The sequence below is a fragment of the Monodelphis domestica genome, chromosome 1, assembly GCF_027887165.1.
Source record: "Monodelphis domestica isolate mMonDom1 chromosome 1, mMonDom1.pri, whole genome shotgun sequence".
Lineage (NCBI taxonomy): Eukaryota > Metazoa > Chordata > Mammalia > Didelphimorphia > Didelphidae > Monodelphis > Monodelphis domestica.
The window spans coordinates 135,688,996-135,705,410 of NC_077227.1; the positions used below are offsets into that span (position 1 = coordinate 135,688,996).

The window sequence follows — 16,415 nt, forward strand, 5'->3', positions numbered from 1 at the left end:
AGAGGAATTGAGGCATAGAAGGGTTCAATGACTTACCCATGGTCATCACACAGGTTCCCCCTCCCCCACCCCCTTGTTCTACCATCATGGGTTGAAAGAAAAAAGAAAGATTGTTTGAATAACTCTGGATGGATGTGAATATTAGGTTAAACAGGGCATCTGATACTTCAAGAATTATAGTTCAGATTTTGCTTCATTTAGCTTTAGGAAAGAGAAACCAGTTTTCTTTATTTTTATCATAAAGATAAACATTATTCCTTTTTCTGAATCTGGAAATATACCTAAGTAGAACTATTACTAAAAGTAGCACACCATGGCTTTTAATCCAGCATCATCTTTCACAAGCACTGAGCAAGCACACTCCTGCATAAGCATTGTATTTCTATTTCTTACAAATTTGTGTACAGACATTTAACTCTAAATTTTAGGTCATAAAAGCAGCTTTAAATAGAATGACAGAATGTTACAGGAAGAAAAATCCTCAGATAGCAACCTCTTCCTTTTACAGATGAGGAAACTGAAGCCAAGAGATTTCATCTGACGATGTCCTAATAGATGAGGATAATAAAACAACATCCTCATAGATGAGAGACAGAACTCATTTGAGAACCCAAATTTGTACCAATCAACTGAATTCCTAAATTCTTTTTTCTGTAATGACATTTTAGCAGACAAATAAAGCTTAGGAGTTACTATCCATCTCGGCTCATTTCTTTTAGTCCAGTAATTCTTTATTCCACTATTTCCTTCTCTACTGAAAAAGCTTTTCTGTGCTCATTAGAAAACTTGAGTATATGAGTTTTCAGTTATGTTATGTGCCTCAAGCATATATGTGTAATACTAATGCCTGTGTGTTTCAAAATTAAAAAAAAAACAAACTTGTTGATGAGTTTTTAGAGGAAGTTTTATCAGTGAAGTGGAGGATATTTATTAAACAGCTGGATTAGAGAAATAATCTAGTTTTTCTAATAGTAGCTTCAGGCTAACTAATCTAAATTCAAGAATGAATATACTTTTTCAGGTTTATGAATAAATAGGAAGAAGATAAAGACTAAATAAGCTGCATAATCAATGTTTTAAGTTTCTTTACTAATATGATATTGTCATTCTATCTAATTTTCATTATATTTACATCTCTGAGTATATATATGTAAGTAAGTATGCATACATGTATGAATGACTGCCACTACTTTGATGCCGGTTAACAAATTAGAAAGCATTTGAATACAGCTTTGGACTCTATATTTATTGTTCGAGAATCAGGATAGTTAAGTTTAGAGATATTAATCCTAAGAAGGTTGTTCAACAGGTGACTCACAAATTTAGGGTTGCATCAGAAGTGTTACTTACTCCAGTAGAATAATCTTAAATGAAATGTATAGGACTATTTCTCTTTAATGTCTTAGTGGATTCATGATCTCATCTACTCACCAGAATCAGATGTCATTGCTTATAGGTTTTAGCCTTTCATCTTTGAAATTTTTTATTTTGGGCAAAATCCACTGTCCTGATTGGTGCCTGCTTCATCAGTCTCACTATTTCAGAGAGGCCCTAAACATTCTTCAATTCACTTCCTACTCTCTAGTAGTCATCATCTTGATAGCTTACCAGTCTCCTTCCTCTCAAATGTATGTTCCTTCTATCTTTAGTACTAGATCATGATGAAATTAAGTCTGCCAATGTTCCTAGAAGATATATCAAGCTATTTCCCAAGCTATTCTACTCATAGTTCCTGTAAGTTTCAGAACCTAGATGATCTCCTTTGTCACCCCCTCTATTTAACCATAATTAGGAGTGGCAACTAGTATGAAATTAAGCTACTGGCAATCGTATTGATCACTGAATCTTGAAAAGCATTCTGAGTGTATGACTCAAAATGATTCTCCCTACTTCAGCAGTTAGTTGTTGGGTATATTATGTTTGCTTTTTAGTTGTAAAACTTAGAGGAAAGGTAAAGGGAATTTTTAAGTTCAATAAAAATTTATTAAATTGGGTAAATATTTACCATGTCTACGATATTGTGTTTGCTTTGGGTGTTAGAAAGTTGAAAGCTAATTGTCCCTTAAGGAACCTTACATTGAAATTGCAGGGAGCAGGATTAAAACATGTATACAAATACTTGTAACATAAGGTGGAACTTAATAGGGGACAGAGGTAAGATTAAGACAAAGTTTGTTATAAAGATTTGAAGAGAGAGAAATCATTTTCAGGTGTGTGAGGGAGCTGGAAAGGAGGTGGTTAGATTTCATGGAGTAAGTAATAAAGAGCTTGGTCTCACGGGAAAGAAAATCATATCATACAACTGATGATGGTGTGCAGTACCGGAATGGCAACCAGACACATAAACTCTTGGCAACAGGTTTTCTTGCCTCTGCTTTCTCCATTGTCCAATCTCTTTCATGATACCAAAATAAATTCTTATGCATAGATCAGCTCAAAAAACTTAAACTAGTTCCTACTGCCTGATAAATAAAGTGCAAACTCCTTTTCCTGAAATTCTAGTCCTCTATTATTCAGCAATACCCCACCTTTATGATTCATCTCATATAACCCACTTTGTTCTTTCTATGGCTTTTGTTTTTGTCTAGCTAAACTAAAAAGTTCTTTGTTCTCTAGGTTGTCTTGCCTCTGTGAATTTTTTGCTATCTTTTCCTTCATGCTATATCTTGCCTCCCCCACTTTGATTACTAAATTCTTTTCTGTCCTTCAGTTAAAGTACAAATAATATTATCATAAACTAGGATTAAAAATCTAAACCTGGAAGTCTCAGTGGCCATCTAGTCCATTGCCTTCACTTTGTAGATGAGGAAATTGAAGTTCAGAGAAGCTGAGTCATTTGCCCAAGGACACAGAAAGTTACAATCACCATTTGAATGCAAGTTCCTTTGATCCCAGGGTTCTTTCATTTGTACCCCATAGCCTCTTTCAAATGTTATTGACTCTATGATACTGTCTCTGATCTTCAGCATTTCACTATGTCCATTAGATGCATTTGTTCCTCTAGTCATGTCTAATTCTTCATTACCCCATGGGGTTTTTTTTGGCAAATATCCTAGAGTGATTTTTACTACAGCACATTTTACAGATGAGGAAATTGAGGCAAACAGGGCGAAATCACTTGCCTAAATACGCAGCTAATAAGTGTCTTGAGGTGAAGTTTGAATTCAGATATTCTTGACTCCAGGCCTGGCACTCTCTGTGCTGCAACACCATATTGTATATTTTAGCTAGCTGTCTTATCCCCTTACTGGATCATTGAAGGAAAATGACATATCTTATCCAAACTTTGCCTCTACTCCATACTTAGAGCAATGTTCTATACATAGTAAACATTTAGCAAATGTTTGTTAAATTAATAGTTAGGATTATAATCTGCCACAAAAATAGCATATGTTCCAAAGTCAGAGCTCAGGTGTCAGGTTTTGTGTATTATGATTGCATATTTTTAGTTTCTGTTGCAAGACCATCATCCTTGACCTACTTGTTATATATGGTTATACCTAAGATCTTTATTCTAGACCCTCCCTTCTCTCTTCTCTATATTAGTGATTTCATTAATCCTCATGGGTTCTACTATCACCTCTAAGGTTCCTGAATCTATAGATACACCTCTAGACTCTTTCCTGAAATATAGCTATTAATCTTCAACCAAATTGATATTCCCAAACCACCTATGTAGAATTTATCAACAGCTTTTTATTAAGCATTTGCTAATGCCAGTCACTGAGAAAAACATGTATAGAAATAAAATAGTTTCCCTTAATAATATGCTTCATTATCATCAACAAATATTCATTGAACCTACTATGGAGAAGTATATTAAATGGCAGATGGTAGATTATGGCCAGAGCAATAATTCAAGGATAGCTGGACAGGAGAACAGCATTCGGACATTTAACATGGCACATTTTTCTCCCCTCTAAATTTTATTTTTCATGTCTAACTTCCATTAAAATCATAAAAGCTATTATCAGTATAATTTTTAGTGATCAAGGAAAAAATGCATATATATGTGTATGCACATACATTTTATATGCCATGTAATCATAGATAAAGATGGAATATATATGTATATGTACAATACATATACTTTATGCACACACACATACATACATATATCTGTATATATAAATATATATTTTTGCCAGGGGCAAGGAGGAGGTTGGTTAAAGAGATAATAATATTAGAATTCCATCTCTCAGTAGACTATACTTTAGGATTTTTATACATTTGTACTTGTCAGTATATTAAAAGTTATTATTCCCCCAGTGGCTATAATTCTGCCTTTTTGTGCATACATAGTATTTTCTATTACTCTATAAGGTGATCATTTTCTTACCTTTATATGTATATATAGCATGTGACAGTTACTGTTGCTTTGGGAACCATAACTTTAAATTCTGTTACTTTTCTGCAAGTGTAACCTCCATCATAATGGTGAGTTAATGGAGTTAGTTACCTTTAATGCCCCTGTTGTTTTAAGGAGAAGAGTTATTATAGTGTTTTGAAATTAATGTACTGTAACTGTCCATTTAGAAATATAGAAATAAAATTAGTAGTTAAATGATATCGCTTTTTACTCACATGGAATCATTTGTTGAGTGAAATGAAAGAAATAATCTGGAGTGACAGTAAGAGGCCAACTCTGGCAAATTAGGGGAAGGGAGCTATTTGAATATACAATTTATTTTTTTCCTGAAGTAGAATACTAGTATATAATCCACCAAAGTCTTACTGTGATACCTCACCCTTATTTAGAATTGTTTTTTAAATAAATGGGGTCCTTATTAATCTGGGGTGCCAACTGTTTTAAAAAATAAAAAAGGAAGGAAAGGAAGGGGATGCACCCTTAGGGGAGGCTGTACCCTGAGGTATTGAGAGGGTGAAAGAGAGAGAACCCCCTCTTCCCACAAAGCGGGGTACGGGGGGAGACAGTGGCTGTAATGGGTTGGCTCAGAGAGAGGAGAGGGGTTTTAAGATTTTCCCCCTTTTGCCTTCCCTCCTTAGCTAAAGCTGCTCTCCCCAATTCGCTCTTGTCCCTCTTGTCCCCCCCCACTACTGGAGACCAAAGGGTCTCCCCTTGATTCCATTCACTCACACTCAGTTTGGGGAACAGATAACTTTTAATGTTAACTCAATCAGGAAATACAAAAGGAATAACGGGTAGGGAAGAATGGGAAAAGGAAGGTGGGAAAAGGGGTCCCTTTCTCTATCTAAACCCTTTCCCCTCCCTCCTTGAGTTTGGGGGGAACCCAGGCCTTGGCAGCCTGAGCCCCCTGAGAGAAGTCAGGTTGACTCACCCCTGGACAACAGGAGCTGAGGTAAAGTCTGCTCAGGTTTCTCTTCAGAAAGTCCCTTCAATTGGGAAGTGAAGGGGGGAGGGGAAGATTTCCAGTCACCAGCAGGGAAAATGGGTAACCCTCAGGAGAAAGTCTTTTTCCACCCTCTCTCTTCGACATCTCAAGACAGAGAGAGCCCCTCATTGCTCTCCTCACCAGAATCTTCTCTTCTCAGGAAATTCACTCCTGCCCCCTCCCCCCTTGAAGTGATCAATTTCACATACTCTTCAGGCTGGCACTTTTTCTCCAGTGCCAGCCTCTATCACCCCCTAACTTCTGGAGAAAATCTATGTTAATTTAGTCAAAGCTCCATCAGGGTCTTACCATACAGGAATACTTACTTTATAGCAGTGCCTGACAACAACAGACTGACTTTTTTCTGAGGACATTTGGAATATTATTTCCAGAAAGCTGGTCATCAGATGTTGTGATCTTTTGGTTTATTGCTACTTGGGAAGAACATCTGTAAAAACTTGTAAGGGTTGTAATCTATTAGTAGGAGGAGTTCTAACACACATGGAATCATTAATCTTTTCAGATATTAAAACAGGGTTATCAGAGTACTTGGAAACATAATTGAATTATCAGTCATTATAGGCATTTCTTAAGCACCTACTTTTGATATTGTGGTAGGCTCTGGGATACAAAGACAAAAATGAAGTGGTTGTTGCCCTCACAGAACCTATATTCTGCTACGAGAGGAAATAACAAGTGTCCTTACACATGAGTACAAAAGACATATAAAGTAAAGATATGTAAATTAGCAGCTATGGAGGCTGGATCAGGAAAGGTCTTATATAGATTATGCTTGCATTGAGCTTCAAAGGAAGGAAGTTTGTAATTCTAGAAGTGAAGTAGAAGTAGAAGTGAAGAGGTACTACATTTGGGTTTGGGAGAAAACCAGTGTAGTATAAGGGAAGGAAAATTGAATGTTATATATGAGGAACAAACATCAAGTAAAATAATTTAGTTGGGACATACACCTGTATTGGGGATATTGTATTACAAATCTGCAAAGATAAACTTGGACCAGATTGATAAAGGATTTAAATGGTCTTCCTCCACCAGCTTATAATTGTGCATTAGTGTTCAAAACCTTTCATTTCTTTGGATCCTTGATACCTCCTACCATTCTAACCTTCTAACATCTTCCTACCCTCCACATAATATATCTATTATCAATCCAGAAGAAAGGGAAGAACATTAGTAAGTTTAAAAATTAATAATGTGGATTTAGACTACTTAGGAGTATGTGAGATAAGTCCAATGATATTTAAATGGCCTCAAGGCAACATTAATGACATTTTGGAGGTAGGAAAAGAAAACAGCTTTGAGAATGTTCTCAAACTAGAATTACTGATGCCTTAATGTTTACCTTGATAAAGTCTTGACAAAATTAAGAGCCTTTCTAAGGCCCATGAGATCAGTCAATCAATCAGGTACCTGCTGTATATAAAGCACTGTGTTCTAGGTTAAGAATACAAGTACAACAATGTGTGTCTTCTTTCACAACATGATGAATGAGGAAATATGTGATAATATATGAACAGCCTACATTGTAGTGCCTACCTTTTGCGGGAAAGGTGTGGGGTTGGAAGGGAAGAGAGAGAGAAGATGGATTGCTAAATATCAGAAAATGAATATTGAAAATTATATTGACAGGTAATATGGAAAATATTAAAATGTATTATCTTAATAATAAAAAAGAATACAAGCACAAAGAATGATCTTTACTCACAATAAGCTTACATTCTAATTGATGGAGTAAAAGAAAGAGTTATAGAACTTCAAATCAAAAGATATGAGTTGGAATCCTAGTTGTACCTCTGATTAGTTGTAGGATCATGGATAAAGAACTTAAGCCTTCTGTCTCTGTTACCTCGTCTATTAAATGGGAACAATTGTAGCTATTTTTATATTGTTATTATATTGCTTTAATAAGCATCTCTTCAGCATTACTGACTTAAAGTGCTTAAAGAACTGCCAAGGGTTGTATCTATTCTATATTTTTAAACAAGGTAGAAGTAAGCCCAATGGATTGAAGCTGCAAGGAGGCATATTTTAGCTTAATTTTAGAAAACACCAGCAGAACTTGGGCAGTTAAGTGCTGCAGTGGATTGAGTGTTTGGCCTAAAATCAGAAAGAATCCTCTTCCTAAGTTTAAATCTAACCTGAGACACTAGCTTTGTGACCTTAGGCAAGTCACTTAACTTTGTTTGTCTCAGTTCCTTCATCTGTAAAATAAGCTGGAGAACAAAAGGGCAAACCACTCTAGTAACTTTGCTAAGAAAATCACAAATGTGGTCTTGAAGGTTAGACGCATTTGAGAATGATTCAACAACAAGAGAACTATCTCAAAATTTGTAAGTTAGACCAGTTAGATGGGGAATAATTAGGAGTTTTTGGTCAGAGTTTGTACAGTTGGCTATTTGTCCTGAAATTATATACCAGAAAGAAGTTTCAATTAGATAACCCCTGAACTCCCATACAACTCTAAAATTATATTAAATTAGATAGTGAGTGCAAAGTCACTAGCTATAAAAACCTATGCAAATTTAAGAAAGCATTGCTAACACATGTGTTTCATTAGTCTGTGGCAAAATTTCTGAGCATCTTGATGTTCACATCAGACAATGAACTGACATCTTTCTAAGTTAGGGCATAACCAGACAATGACCAACTGGGATAGTAAAGATCCATGAGACTATGCAGCATTAGGTTCACTTGGAGTTCCTTCCTAGATTAGCAAGAAGGCACATGATATCTATCTGAAAATATCTAAAGGGTTGTTATGTGGAAGGACATTAAACTTGTAGCACTTGGCCTTGAGAATATTCAATGAATGTTCCAGGAAGTCAGATTTTGAGTCATCAGACAGGGAAAAAAAATACATATTTCCTTAACAATTATTGCTAAGTGGAATACTTGGGGAACAATGAATTTTTGGTCCTTGGAGGCTTTTTGGTAAAGCCTGAATGACTACTCCTTAAGAATATTGTAGGTGGGATTTAAGTTTTAGCAGGGGATTAAACTAGACATGAGGTCCTTTTTGACTGTTTCTTTCCAATTCTATGTAATAGAATAGTCACTTGTTTAGAATCTGTGTCTTTAATTCAGCTGATAAAAAAAAATCACTCTTCTGTTAAGTGAATGTACAATACAATAGCTTGAGACAGAAGCATTGTAAATTACACAAAGGTATGATTTAAAGTAATACCATCCGGTCTCACTTTGGAAGTCTTCCCATTTTACTTTCGTTACTTATACTTCAGTTACTGTGTAGAAGGTTCTGCCAAGATCTTCTGTGAACTAGTCAATCACATTATACCTCAGTTTTACCACACATACATTAAACCACTAAGTACTTCCTAGATTTGGATAAAGTAAAATGTGTAAGTCACATATTTGCAAACTAGAGATCCCTAGTAAAGAAGAGCTGTTTTCAGAATCTTCTGATTCAGACATAAGCTGAATGTTAAAAGGTGATGAAGCATTTTTAGCAGGTGAAGAGACATCTTTCTGTGTTATTAGCCTGCTTACTTCTTTTAATTGATTTATTATCGGGTTAAAAAAAACCCACACACACACAACTTTTTTTTTTTTTAACAACAGAATCCAGGTGGATCTAGTGATTTGGATTCTTCAATGACCTCCCAGCTTTTTGAAGAGCAATCTGTGAGTTTGTGGTTAATTTTATTTTTAAATTCTCTAGCACTCAAGTAAATATTTCAGAGAAAATATTTACTGGAAAGTAAAGTTGGGTTTGGAATTGTTTTCAATTCTGTGTAGAATGTTGAATACAAACTAACCTTATTCATGGGTTTTGTAAATCATTTTGTAATAATATATAGTGACTGTATGTCAACAATTTCTGCAATTCTCAGGATGTTAATTTTGCATGATAATCTCATGATTAAATTACATAGTGGTATTTGACTCTAGAGTACTGTGCTTACACCAGGGGAAACACAGAAAAGGCCCTTGTTTTCTATTTCTGACCATCAGATTGTGATCAAAGTTACATGAGTGATGGTAAATGAATACTCTCTAGTTGGATTAGAGTAGTCAAACTCAGGACTACCTGAGGTTTAAAGATATATTAGTAATGGAGATTACCTAGTAAAAAACATTTAAGGAATAGAATTATGAAATCAACTGAGTATTAGAGAGACAGAGGCAGAGAGACAGAGAGAGACAGAGACACACATAGAGAGACAGAGACGGACGCACACACACACACACACACACACACACACAGAGAGAGAGAGAGAGAGAGAGAGAGAGAGAGAGAGAGAGAGAGAGAGAGAGAGAGAGAGAGAATGCATTTGTTCTTTTGCTTATATATCAGGGAAAAAAAGTAAATAATTTTTCTATCTCCTATAGACCCTAGAAGAAGCAGGAGATTGCTTAAGTAACCTTCCCAGTCCTTTTGCTTACCTTCTCACCATACACCTGAAAGAAGGCAAGAACCTTGTCATTAGAGATCGCTGTGGTAAGGAATCACCTTTATTTAATTTATGGTTTGGGTTTTTTCCCATATTTTCCTTTCAACTCTGGTATTGAATTGTTAATCTTCATTCCTTATCAAATTTTACCGTTTATTTCCTCTATGTATTTAGGGATAGGCAAATACAAATATTTTCAAGTAAGGAAGAAGTATAAATTTATTAAATTTCTAGCAGTTTTAATTTTTGGAAAGTATAAATAAATGGCTGTTGTGCACTTCTGCAAATACTTTAACTGCTTCCTTTAACTGAACTTTTTACAAGTAGTACTTTGTGGATGATGACTTTTTTTAGCTACATTTTATTTGGTAATTTGGTGTTTACTAGAGCATCCCACAGATGCCTTGCTAGTAATATTAGGAAGCAAGATATGACTAGTAGAAGAAAATTGAGGTGGAAGGAATGTAGAACCTTAAAAGTTTTTGGAACTTTTCTGATAAAGAAAAACATATTCATCAAGAAAATTATTTGACCTCTTATGCATACATCTGTATTTCCTGCTCCTTTATTAAAATTTTAGTTTAGCCATCTACCATACTTATATCTGAATTTGTCACATTAAGATCATATAGAATTAACAATTATGTTTGCTATACAGTGAGGAATGTTTGAAACCATAAGAAACTGTAATGTCCTTTAACTTTTTTTGACTTTGCTTCTGTCAAATTGGCTCCTCAATGTTCTTGAATGCCAATAAAACATTATACTCTTTAATCTTACACATTTTCATCTTCAATTGAAGGTAAGATGGTTTTTTAAAAGGAGACTTAATGTGCAAAAGGCTAAGGACCTTTTTTATTTTAAAGTTTTTTTTTTTTATAATGAAGGGAGTCAAGGTGCATGAATCATTAAGAAACCTGAGTTGTAAGACAAACTTTATTTTGTCTTACTGGCTCATCCATGATTTTATGATAATTTCTGATTTTTAAAATTTAGACTGTTAATTTAACGTAATAGGATTAAAAAGACAAATCAACACTGAGAAATTGGTTATTTCGAGCCCTGGGTCCTAGGATACCTTTCTGTTTGGTGGAAATACATTTCACTCATTTCAGAAACATTGACTTCATTCAAAAACACATAAAAAGTAAAATAAACCTCTTGACTAATGTCTTTGGTGAAATATAGTCAAGTCTTGGTTCCACACTTTGTGGATTATCCTTCATAAACTTTTATATTCTAATTATCCCCAACCATCAAACAGACTTCTTGATTTCTTTCAATAAGAGCAATATGCATAGAGTATTTTGGGAGTCCAGAGAAGGAAAACAAAAACATATTGATGAGGGATTTATGAAATGATTTCATTTGAGCTGGGTATTGAAAGAGGTTTAGGAATAGAAAAGGAAGATCTGAGTGAAAGGTACAAAGTTAGGAAAATAAAGAGTATGCTTTCTCAATATCTCCTTACATACATATGTGCTTCTTTTTTTTTTAAGTTTTTGACAAAGAAGTGTATTCAAGAATACCATGAAAAACACATTCAGCAAAGATACAGTATTGATTCAGTTGGGTGCAACTTTTCATTGGTAGCACTCTGGTCAGAAGCATGCATTGCTTCTTCTTTTAATACATGTTTTAGTAGTCTTTTGAATGTAGTATTTTAAAATATTGGCCATAGTGCCTCAGGAAGGAGTGTCCCCCAAAGTTTACACAGTTGCCTGTATGTGATCTATGTTAAAATTTAATTTGAAAATTTTAAAAACAATCTTGATGAAGAGTCATTTCAAATTTTAATCTTTGAACTAAAATTTAACCAAAGTAAACAATATAAAAGAATATGATAAATATATACTATTTTTCAAATTTTCTAAATATACAATATTGAACATCAAAGTATTTGACTCACATTTTAGTTCAAAGATAAATACAGAAATCATTGATAATGGTTCATTAAATTGATTAAATTACTATTTTGTAGAGGAACTTGGCATTAAATATTTCTTTCAACAATTAACACATTATAGTATGCTAAATGGCATGTATGGAGCAACTGTTAATGAGAAGGAGTTGATAGCAGAAATCCATGTTAATGATATAATATGAGGAACAAAAGTTGAAGCTGAAATTTAAAGGTAAAAATACCTTCACAAAGAGTCCAGAATAATAAAAATAATTTTCTTGGACTGTTTACTGTGTGTTAAAAACACTAGTCCTTTAAAAAGACTAGGGCCAGTATGCCATCATTTAGCCTTATTTAAGCCAACCCCCAGGAAAAGAAAAAAAACCAACAAAACAAGCAAGTGCCTTCTGACTTTTGCTTCAGCTTGGCTGTTTATTCTCACTTTCAAAGTGTGTAAACTGTAATATGTATAAATTTTACTGATACTGCTTCTTAATTTTTGGTTATATGGCTCTTCTCCTATCTAGTAGTTTAATTCTGTGAACATACCTTCTTCTCTGTTGGTTATGAAGCTTTTCGTTTGCACATCTTTTGCAGTTTGTTTTGTAAAATTTTTCAAACAAACTTTTTTTTAAATGTTTGTGCACTGTGATGTCTATATAAATTTTTTAAAAAGCTAATCATCTCATCAAGGACTAAACTTTAGTCTTAGACTAGTGACCTCTCTAAGATCTTTGCCTATAAAGATTGACTTTGCATACATTTTTTAAAAAGTAATTTCTTTATGTCTTTTTTTAAATTTTATCATCATTTAAAAATATATCCTACTTTTAATAAAGGATAAAAAGAAGCATGGGAAGTAGTTTTGCAAAACTAAACAACCATTAATGTAGTCTTAAAGTCTATGCAATCTCTTACACATCTTGCCTCCTATCTTTATAAAGAAAGGAGAGGGATGGATCTTGCATATTTTTCTCCCAAGACTGGTTTTCTATCATTCTTTTTTGCTGTTGGTTAGATTTTGGCCTCAAGAATTGCTAGTTTGTTTTCCAAAAGCATTTCTTATGTGTCAGATATATGGGAGAAGTGTGCTAGGTAATGAGAATACAAAGACAATACACAAAATATTTCCTGGTCTCAAGGAGATTACTAAATATTTATTATGGCTTTTACAATCATATTTTTTGCTAACTAGATGGGTGTTTAAGGTCATTGGTGAGATGTGAGAAAAGTTTATTCAATTATGAGAATTGTAAGAAAAAAACTTTAATGCATTATTTGAATGTAGTTTTGCATGGCTAGGAAGCTGGACCACCTTTCCCTGTTGCTTAATGACCCTTTACTAAGGACCTAGGTTATGTTGACCAGAAACCTAGTCAGATCTGATGATTGATGCAAGGAATTTTCTCACAATTATACATTCCAATTAACCCATGTGTCTTATCTGAAAACTTACACTATATCAGTTAACCAGTCAGTGTTTCCTTATTTCTTTAATTGAATACAGATACTTATAGGGGAATTGGGATGCATCATTTTCTGTTTCAGTGAATTGCTGTGGTTTACTCTCCCTATCTCAGTTTGGAAAGCCCTTAATTTTTTCTACAATTAAATGTCAATTACCTAATTTTGTATCATGTGTATATGTTGTAAATTGTTATCTCCTTTTTAAAAACCCATACCTTCCATCTTAGAATCCATACTGGGTATTGGTTTATTGGCAGGAGAGTGGTAAGGGTTAGACAATGGGGGTTAAGTGACTTGTCCAGGGTCACACAGCTAGAAAGTGTCTGAGTTCATATTTGAACCTAGGACCTCCCATCTCTAGGCCTGGCTTTCAATCCACAGAGCTACCCAGTTGCCCCTTGAAATTGTTATCTTTTAATGCATCAAAGTCTGTCTTGCCCAGTATTTGGAAACATGTGCCAAGCAGAGGAGGAATATTCCCAATTTGTTATGCAGTTGACATGTATTGCTTAATAAATCGATTTCTCTGCAGCTTAGACCTTTGTGTTTCCTCAGTCATTCCGATCAGTCCACCCACCTCAGTGGTTACTTCTCATTTCAGGAAAATTATAGATTCCTAATATTTCCATTATGAGGTTGATTCTCCAATCCTTTCCCATCATCTCTAAATATCCATTTGGAAGTAGTTTAGTAGTTAGACAACCACCTCAAAATTATTAATATGATTTTAATATATAACATTCATGAGTACTCCAATTATAAGATGACCATAATGTTCAGATGTTTCTCAGTTCTGTCTGACTCTTTGCAACCCCATTTGCAACTGAACAAAAAATGGCAAAGATACCAGAGTGGTTTGTCTGAACAACAAATAGGATTGTCTTAAATCTGAGGCTGAGGAGTTTGGATTCTATTTTATTTTGTATCATTTATACCATTGCTTATCTTCAGTGTATAAAATAGAGATGATGGCTGCATCTCTAATCTAATTATCTTTGCTGGCATGTAGAAGTATTTTTTTTATTTTTTATTTCTTCACAGATTTATACCAGGAACATGACTTTATTTTGGCTTACTCTTTTAGACCTAATTTATGGGCCATGTTTTTTAAGTGGTTGAAATATATAGAGAGTATATTTTTTTTTATTTGTAGATCATGAAAAAGTTAAAAAAATGACTCAGTAGATTAAAACTTTGCTTTGAAGACTTTATTACAATAAAATGTTTTATTATCCATGCATCAAAATTATTCAAGATTCCTTAAAAGATGTAACAGAAATATATTTATTCAGTGATCATCTGGACATAAAAATCAGAAGGTTATACAATATATATGTATATAAATATGTAAATATAAAGTAACATATATTTATATAAATTAATAACATATAAAATAATAAAAAATATAAAGGAAAATGGGGAAATGAAATTTGATCACCAAAGCTGACTACTACTGTTATAGCACTACAATCGAGGAGGTTTATCAAAATGTTTGAGTGGAAGGATTTCCTGTGAATGATGTCTTCTAGATCAGATATTAAATAGGTGGACTACAAGTACAAACATATATTTGGATGGAAAACCATAACAGTTATTCATCAGTATGCATATCTAGGACAGTACAAATGAACAATGAATTGTGCCCAGAAATATTAAACGGGATGTCTTTCAGGGAATGTTGAATGTCTTTTAATAATGTCAAGCTTCTCTCAGAAACAAACCACTATTTTTTAAGGCCATACCAATGTTGTTATATGGCTCTGATATTTGAAAAATTGTCTCTATATTATTAAAAATGAACATTTTGCCAAAAGTAATGGAGAGGTCCATGGGGAGATTGTTGTAAAATACAATCACTGAGGAACTTCAAAGATGCACAGAAGTAAAGAATATCATCAGTTCACTGCTGTACTGAATTCTGCTACTACTCATCCAACTCCACTGCCACAACCTCTCTACCACCACCTTTAATTCCATTACACAATCAGGACTCATTAAAAATAAACAAAATCAAATAAAACAAATCAATTTTGTGGTTACATTTTCCAACATGTGTCTCAATCTATATCTGTCCTAACCCATTGCTTCTCTTCCAAAAAATAGTTAGTATGGGTCATTATTAATCTGCTAAAATCATAATTGATCATAACCTTGATTAAAACAAAAAATATCTTCCTTAACTTTTTCAAAAACAGAACCTAAGCATTTTACCCCCTTTACTTTTTTGGGAATCTAGAATTCTCTCTATTGAACTTATCTTTTGAAGAATCGTTCTAAAAGAAGCTGCCACACTTCTGATTGTTAAAAAAAAGAATAATCTTGTTAGTATGTTAACATTAATAAAAATTATAACTTGTAAACCCCCCCAAGAATATCCTCAGGAAAATGCACAATGCCAAAAGAAGATGAGCTGGTCATATGACAAGGGTAAAAGCTAACAGATAAACAAAGTACTGAAATAGTAGAAAATGAGAAGTTGAGGGTAGGTGGACCCTTGTGACGAATATATGTAGGAACAACTAACAGAATCCAAAGCAATAACCAGGAGTGGATTGATAGGTTTTAATACTGTGTCGTTAGAAGAAATATTTGCAGTGACATGATCACAGACACTTTTCATTATGCAAGCATTTTTAATATGACAAACACAATTAGGAAAGAATAATGAGGCAGGAGAAATCGTAGAATTCTAGAGTTGGAGGTGACACCAGAGGGATAATCTAATTCAGTATCATTTTTAAATGAGTGGAATAATAATGACCACTCAAATAGTTAGTGAAGAACTTAAAAATGGAATTCATGTCTCTGGATTTCTAAGCCAATTTTTCTGGCATAAATATTCATGTATTCTTCTCTTTGATCTGCCAGCAATTTATGCAAAGTTCGTCAGTATCTACATTTCCTCCATGGATCACCTACAAACCACAGCAATATTGAACACCTTTTTTCTGGAGAAGTTGTCAGGTAGTGAATTATGTCTATAGATCACTTTATGATACTGAGATGAAAGTCAGCATTCAAGTACAGTACTCTTTATTTTATTTTGGGCTACAAAGCCCAATTGATTGAAAGTATAGATATTGATTGGTGAGCCTGGAAGTGAGAGACATGTTCAAAGTAGATTTCAAACTTGTCATGAGCCTAATTGCAAAGGACTCACTATTTTTATACTTGAGCCATCAAAGTGCAGTCTGTATTTTTCAGTCTGGAAGAAAAACAATATGTGGCTATCTTCCCCATACTTTGGAAACAGCCCAATGT

At 34.0% G+C, this 16,415-nt stretch overlaps 1 protein-coding gene across 2 annotated transcripts in view; it reads left to right on the top strand.

The window, feature by feature from the left end:
• The window catches only part of MCTP2 (multiple C2 and transmembrane domain containing 2), a 266,895-nt gene that overhangs the window by 74,113 nt on the left and 176,367 nt on the right, over positions 1-16,415 (top strand). Inside the window, exons 3-4 of one of the 2 annotated variants that reach the window (XM_001371894.3) lie at positions 8,952-9,014; positions 9,723-9,831. In XM_001371894.3, coding sequence (XP_001371931.1) covers positions 8,952-9,014; positions 9,723-9,831 — 172 coding nt within the window. The remainder of the gene's footprint in view (positions 1-8,951; positions 9,015-9,722; positions 9,832-16,415) is intronic. The other variant, XM_007479407.2, reaches the window with a different exon arrangement.